General features: G+C 40.8%; 1 protein-coding gene across 1 annotated transcript in view; it reads left to right on the top strand.

Moving 5' to 3' along the window:
• Nucleotides 1-3438: 3438 nt before the first annotated feature.
• Nucleotides 3439-13914, top strand: part of SPG11 (SPG11 vesicle trafficking associated, spatacsin) — a 101502-nt gene continuing 91026 nt past the window's right edge. The window contains exons 1-4 of the mRNA XM_056134056.1: nucleotides 3439-3706; nucleotides 6691-6875; nucleotides 9603-9827; nucleotides 11561-11762. Of these exons, the coding sequence (XP_055990031.1) occupies nucleotides 3450-3706; nucleotides 6691-6875; nucleotides 9603-9827; nucleotides 11561-11762 (869 nt within the window). The 5' untranslated portion in view covers nucleotides 3439-3449. The remainder of the gene's footprint in view (nucleotides 3707-6690; nucleotides 6876-9602; nucleotides 9828-11560; nucleotides 11763-13914) is intronic.

Here is a 13914-nt window from a genome sequence, read left to right as displayed (position 1 = left end):
AATAATTTGCTAACTGTAGCACTGATCTCTCGTTGTTCATCGATTTGATCGAGTGGGCCCAGTAACGTCTCTATCATTGTGAGACTTGTTAATATGTTTGGCATATTAAATACGTCACTGGTAGCTTGCCAGGCTCTGCCGTGCGGGCGAGATACTCTTGGTAGCTTGCCCGGCTCTCCGAGAGGGGCGGAGAAATTGAACTCGGGCTGGCCTGCGGGGTCGCGTGCAAAGCAAACGCCCTTCTGCTGTGCTATCGCTCTAGCCCTAATTTGCTAACAGAATGAAAAAAAAATGTTCTCTTAGAAGACAGTTAGTGAAGACTGTTGTATCTCACCATGGAGTCATTGAGTCCTTGTATAAGAGATTACTAAAATGCTGTTACAGGTTAAGCCTTCTGTATTTATATTTTGGTAATTGAGATTGATTGCCTTCTACATTACATCCATTCAATCTGCTACAGTCAGATATTCAAATCACAAATTTAGAAAGTGTAATTGTGTTTGCCATTAACATCTGTTCTCTTTGTAGGGTTGTCAGGATCTCTTTATCGGTGTTCTGGAATATGCATTTCCTGGGAAAATGTAATCATTAACACGTAATCATTAACACAAGCTTTATGGGCTTTGTCTACTGGGATCCAGAGAATATGAAGAAATTTCTCATGCCTTGATATATTGGAGGGCCCTATCCTGTTTTCTTATCCTTTCTTCAGAAACTTAAAACATGGCACAAGGTATAATTAAAGAGATAATAGAACGACGTGTTGAAACTTGTTTATAAGTTAGGAGTGATCATGGAGGCATTTTCTTATGTGTGAATATTGAAAAAGAAGTACCTAATTAAAAGAGATTAAAGCCTTGTTGTGTCTAACAAAAATGTGCTACAGTATCATGATAAAAACAAAACTGATGAATGATGAACTAGTAGAATGGGAGACCTATCAATAGAGGTTAATTTCATATGAATGACATGTATTCTGTGTATAGGCACTAGTGTTCAGTGTCCCCCAAATAAGAATAAGCTTAGGTGTGTTGTAGGGAAAAAAGTGTAGAAGTACAGAGTGGTGAAGCTGGGCTGAGATAGGGAGAGTGTAGATCTATGAGCCATAATTTAAAAAAATAAATAAATAAAAAAAACCTGGGTTTCTAATTGTTAACAGGAAATCACATATTTAAAGTGACTTGACTTTTCTGTTTTTACAAGCTCAGTTTGCTGAACTAATAGGGGCACAAGAAAAGCAGAAAAATGTTAAGAGGTTCTCCCAGACAGGAAAGAATAGCTCGGATGAAAATGAAAGAACAGGGGCTGGAGTGATAGCACAGCAGGTAAGGCCTTGCACATGACCGACCCGGATTCGATTCCCAACATCCCATATGGTCCCCTGAGCTACTGCCAGGAGTAATTCCTGAGTGCAGAGCCAGGAATAACCCCTGTGCATTGCCAGGTGTGATCCAAAAAAAGCCAAAAAAAAAAAAAAAAAAAAGAAAATGAAAGAACAGTGGAAATGAAAGGCAGTGAAAGATTTTCAGGAGTGAGATGACTGGTGTTTCTGGGTAGGTGGTGGTTGACAATTAAGGATTACTCCTAGATAGCAAAAACAGTGAGTGTCCCATACCATAGTAAGGAAAAAAAAAGGAGAAATGGGTTTTTGTCAGGTTTAAAAAGATTTAGACATTTTCAATATGACTCTTACTAAAAATCCAAGTAGATATATCAAGTATAGCAGTGATCTGACCTTATGATAGATGGCTCAGTTTATAACAGTATTCTGGAATTAAAAGATCAGAGATTAAGACAAAAATGGGGAGCTATTAACATAAATAAGTTATTTGTAGATAAGACTATGGAAACGCAACACAGACGGAAAAGGAATTTTCTCTTTCTTTCTTTCTTTCTTTCTTTCTTTCTTTCTTTCTTTCTTTCTTTCTTTCTTTCTTTCTTTGCCCTACAGGTGGCTTATGTGAAGCAGGGAGGAGAAAACCTGTTACTTTCTCCCCATCCACCTCTGCCACCCGGGACCTAGGATTACTGGGTTCTTGACTCACCTCGCAGAGAGAATTTCATGAGAGGATGAGCAGTGAAGTAAAACAAATTTTATTTGGAGGAAATTTTATTTTGAAGGAAAGGAGGAAGAGAAAGTGAGAGAGTGGAAAGTAATGTGCTTACGAGAGAATGTGGGCTTTTGCAAGGGCAAAGAGAGCCTCCCCCCCCCCCCCCAATCCCAGTATTAGACATGATAGCATGAAAGTACACATCTCAAGAGTGGAGATGAGGGCGCCACATGTGTTTGGCAGCGAGGGCACAAGCAGCACATGGGCTCAGGCAGCACGTGCACCAGGAATTTTCAATAAAATAGTAAACTGGGAAATAGTGTTGCTAAAATTGAAAAGTACTTTAAGAAAGGAAATGTGGGGATAGAGAGCTTACAGCTTGGCACTGAATGACAATCTTAATGGAGACAGCAATCTGATACAAGGGGCTGAAGAGAGAAGCTCTGGCTATAAGAATATTTACTTTGGGGGCCAGAGAGATACTATAGTGGGCAAGGCACTTGTCTTGCTCCCAAGGTTGATCCAGGTCCAACCCTCAAAACCCCATATGGCCCTCTGAACCTGCTATGAGTGTCCCTGAGCACAGAGGCAGGAGTAAGCCTTGAGCACCACCATGTGTGTCTTGCCTCAACCCCAAAAAATCATTTTGTAAATGTACTTTTTTTTTTTGTAAAAGTACTTTTTTATAAGTAGGGTTACTAGATCATAGTGGTTTGTGCAGGTTAAGGAAATTGTCAAAAGGAGGAAAGCAATATAGAACTAATTATATATATGTGTATATATATATATATACATACACACACACAAGGATGGTATTTAAAGCATAAATGCAGGAGTTGGCCTTGGAAGCACTCTGAGAACCCCAGCTGGTTGTGGAAAAGAACAGATGAACAAGGTAGGGCTTTCATCTTAGCCTCACTCTCTTGCTCCCGTGATGCTCTGGGATACCATATCCCAGAGAAAATAGTAACACAACAAGTCGATTACTCCTTACCAACCTTGTTTCTCTGTGGCGACAGGGGCGATTTGGCTCAGGAATCAGGTCAAGGGGCTGACCTCAGGACGGTCCGTGCTATCAAGGGGGACTGCTCTGCTTGGGGACAGGGACAAAACAAAAACAGCAGCACGTACAGAAAAGGAAAAAGGAACCGGTGCGATTAGCATCCGCACAGCTGCTGATCACTGTCGTAGGCACGAATTCGGCCCTTGAGTATTTCAGGTAATTAAACTGGTTCTGAAGGCTCTAACGCGAGGGACTGACAGCGCCCTCCGACGACACCCGGTGTACCCGTCGCAGCGGCACCAGGAAGAGTCACGAGACAGCGAGCGGCCAGGTCCTCTGCGCATGCGCAAGACGCAGCTGGGCGCAGATGACCGGAAGCAAAGAACCGGGCCGCGATGGCTGCCGAGAAGGGGGCCGGAAGTGCTTCCGCCAGTGGCGGCTGTGGCTCAGGAGACATGGAGCGAGTTCTACCTATGTTGCTGGTGCCGACCCCCTCCGAGGCAACGAGGCGGCTGGGATCTCGGGCGCAACTGCACCGAGACCAGGAGGTTCTGGGAAGCCTGACTGCCGTAGGTAGCCTTCAAGTGCTTTCCTTGGCGCCGGGCGACCCCGGAGGAGGAGGCGGCTGCTGCCTCGACGGCCCATTTCGGCAGTAAGTGTTGCGGGAAGCTGGGCTGTATATTTAGAATCCGAGTCCTTAGCTCGGCGGGCTTCTTACACCGCCGCTGGTACAGAGGTGGCAAGTTAGCCTCCGCGGAGAGCCCGGTTGCCTCCCAGAACGCTTTTCTCTTTTTGCTGCGCTCCTGAACCTTCATTTCCGGGTTCCGGGTGGGCGGAGGCCATTTCCGGCGCTTCCGCCCCGCAGCCGCGCGCTGTGGCGAAGGATTCGAGTGCAGCTCCTTCAGCCGGACGCTGGTGGGTGCTTGCTCATTCCTGTGCACCAAGCCTAGTTTTTGATTTCAGTCAACTCGGTTAAAGGTTCCAGCTAGGACCTTTGTATATATGTGTATGTATGTGTGTGTGTATATATATGTATATATATTCACGTTCAGTCTACATTTTGTCCACTCATTTGTTCATTTATTCACGCAACACTGTTCGCGCTTCCCGTTATCTAGGAAGAGTGCTAGGAAGGTTGAATAAGACGGGTCTTAAACTCCAGGGTTACGTAGTTTGGGAAGACTGGGAAAAGACTTCATTACAGTAACTCTCAGTCCAGGACTTCACAGTTTACATTCGGGAGTGCCTGGGATCCTTTCAATAGTAGAAAACACTTACAGGCCAGAGGTTACATCCCCAGTGTCCCATATGGTCCCCCTTGCCAGTCAGGACGGATTCCTGAGTGCAGACCAGGAATAAGCCCCGAGCCTGCCAGTTGTGGCCCAATGAAGACACCAGTTACAAATGAGCTCTTTAAGACTTGAACTAGCCAAGTCCTTTGAATCTCTAAGTCCTGTTAACAACTTGACAGAATTATTGTGTGCCAAATTAGTGATTGCTTTAACCTGTTATGTGCTTATCTTCCCCCCTCCCCCCCCAAGCAAGATAGTTTTTATTCAAACTTATTTAGAAAGATGTGAGAGGAGAGAACACTGGTTTCTCCAGAGTGGAAATAAGCAAGCAAAGAAACATAGACACAAGGTAGCCAGATGGAGTTATAGGACAAACAAGGGCTTGAAGAGAAAGCCTAGGTGCTTGTCATTATTCCTGATTTTTTAGCTAAAAGTTTTCTCAAGTTACAATTTGTTCATAATGCTAAATAACTAAACACAGCTCTGTAAAGAAGGAGACAGAAGAAACCAGAAGCACTCTAGGGTTTTGAGAATCAAACAGATGAGACTGACATATGTGAAATAATGGGGACAGTCTGTTAATCTGCATGAAAGTAAAAGGGGAAGAGGATCAGAAAAGGCTTTTATTGTGTTAATTGAATTTTAGCTAAATAAGCTAAATTCAATTAAAGTAATTTAATTTAGCTAAATTCAATTAAAGTAATTTCTAAAGTAAAAATAAGTACAAAGTTAAGTATTCAGCATTTGCTTTTTACTTTCATCAAGTATGGTGGGTCTGTTTTATATTGATGAAATCACTGTACAGGTAGATTTTGTTCACTAAAATTTTCTATATTTCTCTGAGGCAGTATAGTACAAGACTTTGATGTTGTAGTGTTCTGCCTTTTAAATACATATATTTTTCATCTTTTCCACATTAGGATTTAGATATTTTTCATATTTTCAGGTTAAACAATATGAAATTGAATGTTTATGAAAAAATACCAGTTTATCTATAAACAAAAGTACAAAATGTGCCAGTCTTTTTTTTCTCTATTAAGGACTTAACAGCACCAAGTCCAGTATTTTTGATATCCAGCTTCTTATGTAGAGAATTTTTGTTGTTGTTTTCTTATTGCTGGGCCACACCCATAGTTGTTCAGGACTTGCTCCAGGCTCTGTGTTCAGGACTGAACCCTGGTGCAAGGCAGGCACCCTACCTACTGACCTGTTGTTCTAGTCCCTGTAGAGAATTTTTCTCCTAATGAATTTGTCAATATGTAGCTTCATCTTAATGAATTGTTGCTAGGTTTGCAGCCCTTTGTTTTTTACTTTCATTTGAGGGCCTTACCTACCCAGTGGTGTATGGGGTCTACTCTCAGCTCTGTTCAGGGATTGTACCAGGAGGGCTGAGTGGGACATTGTGGTGCCAGGGATCAAACCTAGGTCTGCATGCAAATCATGTACTCATGTACTCAGCCTGTTGAGTTGTCTTCTGGCTCTGTACATACTTTTTTTTTTTCTTTTTTTTTTTGTTTTTGCTTTTTTGGGTCACACCCAGTGATGTTCAGGGCTTACTCCTGGCTCTGCACCAGGAATTACTCCTGGCGGTGCTCAGGGGACCATATAGTATGTCAGGGATCGAACCAGGGTAGGCTGCCTGCATCGCAAATACCCTACCCACTACTTTGACCCCAAGTACCTACATTTTTAAGTGCTCAGTAGTCACATGTGACTATTGGCTCCTGCATTGAACAGAAATACAGATCTAACTTTCATCACAGAAAATTCTATTGAAAGGTGATATAAAATACTAACTGAATGGAGATATAAAATACTATTTCTATAAACACAGTAATGACCTAGCATATAAATTATAAGCAACCATTTAACTTTTGAAACTTTTTTTTTCTTTTTGGGTCACACCCGGTGATGCACAGGGGTTACTCCTGGTTCTACACTCAGGAATTACTCCTGACAGTGCTCAGGGGCCCAAATGGGATGCTGGGAATTGAACCCGGGTCGGCTGCATGCAAGGCAAACGCCCTACCCTCTGTGCTATTGCTCCAGCCCCTGTTGAAACATTTTTGACCATGACAGTGCCTTTTAAACAACATTCTAGAGTTTAGGATAAAAAAATAAAAGCATTCATGCCACTTTTTAGCCTCTTCTGTATTCTTGCTTTGTCAAATAGGGGCCTACTAGGGAAGAGGTGGGAAGACCAAGAGCAGTTTACGTTCTCGTAAGTTGGATGTAGAATTGATAATACCAAGTACACTAAACAACTGCTTTCTTCTTATTCTACCATTGCTCTTGTGGGTAAATATTGTTGTTGATATTGAATATAACAATTTTTTTTCCTTAGCTTTGTTTGGGAGGATTCTCATAATAGTGGCACACCAGTAGACAAACCCAGACTGCTTGCTCTTACTGAAAATTATGAACTGATCATCTATGAATTTAATTTAAAAGATGGAAGATGTGATGTAACCATTTCGTATAGCTGTAATGAGGAGACATTGCAAAAACTCATTGAAGAGCAACATATCAGTAAGTATTTACAGCATGTTTAAATCTGTGGCATTATTTGGGAAACAATTACAATGAGATGAAATCAGGAATGTGTGTTTTTTAAGTTATTGTTTTTGAGTTTGGGATCACATATTGCAGAGCTCATGGAGTACTACTGGTATGATGCTCTGGAGTCACTCCTAGAAGTACTTAAGGAGCCCAGGCAGTGCTGGGGATTCAACCTGGTATCCCTCCACATGCAAAATATGCTCCCAATCCTTTGCGCTGTTTCCCTATACCTAGAAACATCTGTTTGCCTCATAAGATACAGTCTCTAGCCACACTGAATTGCAGTTCTCAGGAATGATGGTGTCCTTTGGATGTCAAGTGTATACTAGACTTGAAGACAGTACTGAAAAAGTAAAATATCTCACGAATAGTTTTTATTAAATTTTTCAGATATAATTAAAGAGCGTTTTAAGTTGCAATTCTTATAAGTGTTACAGTGCTTTGAAAAAATATTTTTGCTGTGGCTGGGGAGAAAGAATTGGGGTTAAGGGCACATGCTTTGTACCCAACCTAGTTTGATCTCCAACATTGCATGCCTTTTCCTTACACCCACTGGGTGTGACTTGAGTGGCCCCACAACTAGCACTACTGGCCATGGTACCTCAGTGTCCAAGCAACACTACATCTGTACTTAGGCAAGAACATTGAATTGTCTATCCTAGTTGGCCAAGTATTGTCAGGAGTTACCCTGGTCCCCCTGAACACTGCTTGGAATGCTTAAAATTTTTTTTTTTGTCAGTTTGACACATTATGGAGACTTCATTGTGTTTGCCAAAATACTATTTTTTCCCATGCACCCGACAATTGGCTGCCTTTACCCATCTCACTTTTCCCACTTCACTTCTGGCAACTTTATGTTGTTCCTAATGTCCTAAGTTTGTTTTTTATTTGTTCATTTTACTTTTCCCTCAGTGCAACTGCTAGAAAACTTTTTATTTGATTTTTGGACCACATCTAGTGGTACACAGGACTTACTCCTGGCTCTGCTATCAAAGATCACTCAAGACTGGGCTTAGGGGACCATATGGGATGCTGGGGAATGATCCTGGGTCGACCGCATTCAAGGCAAGCATCTTACCCACTATACTGTTGTTCTGATCGCTAGAAAAATTTTAATTTCATATGTGTCTCAGTGGAACACATTACATTTCTTTTTTCTTTCTTACTTTTTTTTTTAGTTGAGTCACTGAGATAGGTACAAAGCTTTTATGATTTTTAGTCATACAATGTTCCAACACCCATCCCTCCACTAGTGTACATTTCCCACCAGCAGTATTCCCCCCCAGCCCCCCCACTGTGTCCTTCCTGCCAACCCCAGCCCCCCCTCATCAGCCTGCCTCTAAGACAGGCACTTTTCTTCTTTCTCTCTTTCTCTCTCTCTCCCTGCCTCTCTCCCCCTCTCTTTTCCCTCTCTCCCTTTTTCTCCCTCCTTCTTTCTCCCTCCCCCTCCCCCTCTCCCTCCTTCCCCTTCTCCCTCCTTCCCCCTCTCTCTCTCCTTCCCTCTTTCTCCCTCCCCTTCTCTCTCCCTCCCTCCCTCCCTCCTTCCCTCCCTCCCTCTACTACCTATCCCTCCTCATCCCCACCCTCCTTTTGGGTATTATCATTTTTAGTACAGATATGAGCAAATCGATGAGCAACGGGAGGACAGTGACGGTGACAGTACAGATACCGAAAGGCCATCATTTGGTTGTTTGCTCACTTTCGGCATGCAAATCCAATCCGGAGCAATCCCTTCCAACCATTATTGTCATAATGGTCCCTCTTCTGTCCCAGCTGCCCTCTCTCCTTGAGGCAGGCTTCCAGCTGTGGACCATTTATCCTGACCCTGTCACTGCCACTATCATTGTCCTCCCGTTGTTCATCCATTTGCTCAAGTGGGCACCAGTAACGTCTCACAGCAAATTGTGAGACTTGTTGTTATTGTTTTTGGCATATAGAATATGTCACGGGTAGTTTGCCAGGCTTTGCTGTGCAGGCAAAATAATCTCGGTAGCTTTCCGGGCTCTCCGAGAGGGGTGGAGGAATCGAATCCTGGTTGGCCACGCGCAAGGCAGATGCCCTGCCTGCTGTGCTATGGCTCCAACCCATCCTGACCATCCTGACATTACTTTTCTAATTGGCAGGTTACTGAACGCTTCACTGTCTGTGGGGTGTGTGCAGCAGGGCACATTGGAGGTGCTCAGGGGCTCTTGTGGAGTGGGGTCCTTCCTACTTGGAGTGCTCAGGGCACATGTGGTATCCAGGATTGGACCTAAGCCATCCATATGCAAAGTGTTCTCTCTTTGGCCTCAGAGCTCTTTACTATGTCCTCCCTTGAAGGCAGAAACCAAAATCAAGACACTTGAGCTTTATTTTCTAAATTCAAATTAAGGATTTATTTTAAAAAGAAGGGAAATGAAAGGGGAACAGGCAGGAAGCCTTTCGTGGTGGTTAAGCCTGTGAATTTTCTTGTAAGTAGGCTTTTTTGAATCTTATGGTATGCTTTCAGACTCTGGTTCTAAATGAAGGAGCAGACATTGTAGTTTCTCTTTATTCACCCACTTATCTGCCTTTCATGTGCTTAGGTGAGTTTGGATAATATAGTTTGAGAGATTTCTTTTTTTATTTAAACCTGTTTGTGCTGTATTTGGGAAATCTGATTTACTAATTATAAAATTAAGAGCAAGAAATTTGGAATAACACTTTTTTCTTTTATAGGTACTTCCTTATTATCTTTGAGAATTTTGTCATTTCATGATAACATGTCGTTATTGTTCATCAACAAATGCATCATTCTACATCTTATATTCCCTGAAAGAGATGCTGAAATTAGAGTATTCAACTGTTTCACATTGCCTTTGCCTGCACCGTCAGTGGACAGGATTATTGACACGCAGCTCTGCAGAGGAATTCTTTTTGTTTTGAGTAGTTTAGGTTGGATCTGTATCCTTGACATTAAAAATGTTGATATGAAGGGAGAAAATTGCCTTAAAAGGTGAGCATTTTTGTTTTAGGGACTGGGGTGTAGGGGGAATGGCTAGTTTTTTATTAAAACTTTTTTTTTGAAAAAAAGGATCTTTATTAACTTAGCAAAAATAGTCAACTGTTTTGTCTTTTTTATTCTTCACAATATTTTATTAACCAAATTGTTATTCACAGTATTGTTGTTCACAGTATTTTTTTTATTTTTATATTATTATTTTTTATTATTTATTTATTTATTTTTTTAATGAATCACTGTGAGGCTGTTTTATCTTTTAATCCATTCCAATATTCTGCAGCATACAAGTACATTCTCTCACACTGATGATCATCTTACTCAGCTTCATTGTGTTCTTTTTAAGTTGTGTATATTCTGCATGACTACTTATTAAGAATATGCTTATTAAGTTTCTATGTGTTTCTTTCAACCAATATCAGTTTTTTATTTCTAGAAAATCTTGAGATCATCAGTAAAATTATTTTGAGGTTTTGAAAATGATCCTTTGTAACATAATTTTGGAACTGAGATTTTTGAATCAGAGTCTTAAAAAAAGAAATTTGGGGCTGAAGCACACAACCAACCTCGGTTTAATCTCCTACACCCTGTAAGGTTCCCCAAGCCCTGCCAGGAGTGATCCCTGAGTAGTCAGCTAGTAGTGAGCCCTGAGCATCACCAGTTGCAGCCCCAAAACAAAACCAAAATTTTTAGAATGTTATACTCCGTTGAATACTTGAAATTGACTAGCATGAAGAATTGAATATTTTTTGGGGGGGCAGGAGTCGTGGTGGTGGTGTGATGGTATTGAGTTTGGTTCCATAGGCCAGTTTTGGGGGTCTGTTTTCTTTGGCTGATTTTGTTTTTTGACTTATTTTCTTCATATTTCATATATGTCAAAAATAGATTAATTTTATTAATTTTGGGGGGGCAATGATAGAAATTGCATCACACATGCAAGACCTGTGTCTTGTTGAACCATGTCCCCAGCCTCTTAAATCACCTCAGTTTTTTATAATTTTGCATGTTGAGGTGATAATTTTAATATATTGTGTTAATTATAATATATTAAAATTAGTCTTGTTTAACAGTGTTTTTAAAATAAGGTTACTAAAAAATTTGCAATGACAAATGAAACTTGCATTCTGTTTCTTTTAGACAGCACTGTTGTAGAAGAAATATTAGCAGTATTTCAGGTACTTGGCAGAAGATAAGAATTTAGCAAATATATATATATTTTAAAATTTTGTGTTTATTAATTTTGCTTTTCGGGTCTCTCTCAGGGGTTACTCCTGGCTCTGCACTCAGGAATTACTCCTGGCATTGCTTGGGGACCATCTGGGATGCAGGGATTGAACCCAGGTTGGCTGCATGCAAGGCAGATACCCTATCTGCTGTACTATCACTCCAGCCCTAGCAAATATTGTTGAATGAACTTTCTGTCAAGTTGTTTATTGAACTACCAACTTCATCATCATCTGGTTACTGGGATGGTGGCTCCCTTAGTGTTGATTTATTTCCCTTATTTCTGTTGTTATGAGACTGACAGCTGCCTTTTGTACTAAGGAGGCAATTCCTTCCTTCTATTATTATTCTTAACAAGGTTGGAGTGATGAAGTCTATATAGCCCTCCCCCATCGTGTGTTTTAATTGACTAGGCATACTTAAGACTTGCATCTTCTTTAATTCTAACTCAAAGACATTTTTGACATTGTGGATGGTACACATGTAGCTCATGTGGATCTAACACTTCACCAAGAAGATATGTGTGATGAAGAGCACCATGAGCCAGCCAGGATTTCTTCTTTTACTTCACTGAAAGTGTCTCAAGACCTAGATGTTGCAGTGATTATCAGCTCCTCCAACTCTGCAATTGCTGTTAATTTAAGTTTGTATTTCAGGTATGTGAACAATTGTCATCGCTTAATTAAAGTTAAATATTAGAGCCATAGAGGCGATAAGTTTATTCTTTTGCCAGGGACTAGCCCCAGGTGAACAGGTTTGAAGCAGGGGCAGTGGAGGATTAAGAAAAGAGACAAAAATAAGATAGAAAAAGACTGGGATGGGGGTGGGGGTGGGGCGCTAACAGCCTCCTGGATTTAGAGCCCTAATTGTCCTCCATGAATAGTATTGCTTAAGGCCAATAGTCATTCAAAGGAGAACAACATTCTTTGGCCTGGAGCCTGACAATCTTGTTCTGTCTGCGTTAGATTATTATATATCTGAGGGCATTATTAGTTTATCGTGATAAACATAAATGTAAAGGGCTTTCTTGAGGGGAAATTCTTCCAGGAGGGGCAACAGAGATAGAGCAAACAGGATTCCCTGCCAGGGTTGGCATTCTAGGGAAGCATTCCATATGTGGATTCCAGCATTTTGGATTCTGGTTCCCAACATCTCCCCCTTTTGGTTTTGCTGCTCTATGAACTAGTAGTATTGGCTGGATAAGTTCCAAGACTTGATGGCGTTGCTTTGGAACCTCTCTGGCAGCTGGACATCCTTGGGCAAAAGGAACTGAATTGCTTGTTGTGATTCACTCTGGCTGATCCTCAGCAATAGCAACTCCAGAGTAGTGAATCTACTGAGTGTCTTTAAATCAGTCTATTATGATGCACTTGTTCAAGTCATTCCTATTGGCTCTAATTTATACAAAAGAGCAAATTACTGAAATACATTGCTTCCTCTTTTCCTTTACTGGTAATTTATTTAAACTATCATATTAGATTTACTTCTGATAAATATTTAGTCATTTTGCATAAACACACTATGAGACTCCTATTATCTAAACCCTTTCGATTAAGCTTAAAATGGTCTCACTGGAGACCATTAAAGAAGGTGGCTTTTCCTGGGGACATCTCGCCAGACATTTCCCAGACTATGGTCCTCAGGCCATATTTGCTTTTCCTAACCCTTTAGGATCCTTTTTAGTTGTTTCCTTTGTGTCATGGCAGAGCCTGTTCCATGGCTGTGCTCTTGACCATTTGTGCTTCTTACGGCCCTTAAGCTATCCCATGTCAAATAGGGTAGCTTAATAGTTGCCTCAGGTCCATCCGGCGCCTACACTGGGACCCAGCTTTTGGGATGTTAGAAATTAAGGCCAATCTTAGGGCAATTTAAGCTTAAGTCAAATAAATAAGATAGATGCCCACAAGTTTCAGGATTCACCTGCTCACTAATATTTTTCAGAGTCAATTAATTTCCATATTACAAAAGCATAGCATTAACTTTTGCTGTGTCTTTACAAAAAAGACATTGCTCTAAAATAAAAACATATTAAAGGTATCAAGGAGAGAGAAGAAAGAAAATATTTCACTTATATTAAAAAGTCTTCCACAGTAGTTTCTTAATCACTTAAAGCAAGCATGTGATATGATCTCAAACCAGATTGTTTAAATTTATAAAATTCAGTTCTTATAACTTTAGGCATTTTCACACAAATGATTATAAAAACATCATTTAACTTCACATTTAATCAAAATGACTTATTTGTCCATCAGATCTGGGGTCAGAAGTAATGCTATTTCTCTTTGTGTTTGATATTTGCATGGCTTAGACCTAGACCTGAAGGCTTTGTAGCCTTTCCCACGGTGATTCAATAAATAAATAAAGTAAAGTAAAGTAAAGGCCCTCCAGTTGATCGTCGATTTGCTCGAGCGGGCCCAGTAACGTCTCTATTGGAGACTTTGTTGTTACTGTGTCTGGCATATCAAATACTCTCGGTAGCTGGCCGGGCTCTCCGAGAGGGGCGGAGGAATCGAACTCGGGTCGGCCATGTTGGCCGCTTGTAAGGCGAACGCCCTACCCGCTGTGCTATCGCTCCAGCCCAATAAATAAATAAATAAATTTAAAAAAAAAGAATATATAAAGTGAAATAAAGAGACAGCCCTAACCCCCAAAAATAAAACCAATTTACTAACAGGCAGACATTTATACAATTTGTGAAAGAAGATACATGAATAGCAAATACTCGAAATGGGTGTTGAAACAGCTGCACAGCATTAGAAGTTAAGAATAACTATTACACATCTATTTAAGACTAAGTTAAAAAGACTG

This window comes from Sorex fumeus, unplaced genomic scaffold, assembly GCF_029834395.1.
Source record: "Sorex fumeus unplaced genomic scaffold, SorFum_2.1 ptg000098l, whole genome shotgun sequence".
Taxonomy (NCBI): domain Eukaryota; kingdom Metazoa; phylum Chordata; class Mammalia; order Eulipotyphla; family Soricidae; genus Sorex; species Sorex fumeus.
This window is presented reverse-complemented; position numbering and strand designations above follow the sequence as displayed.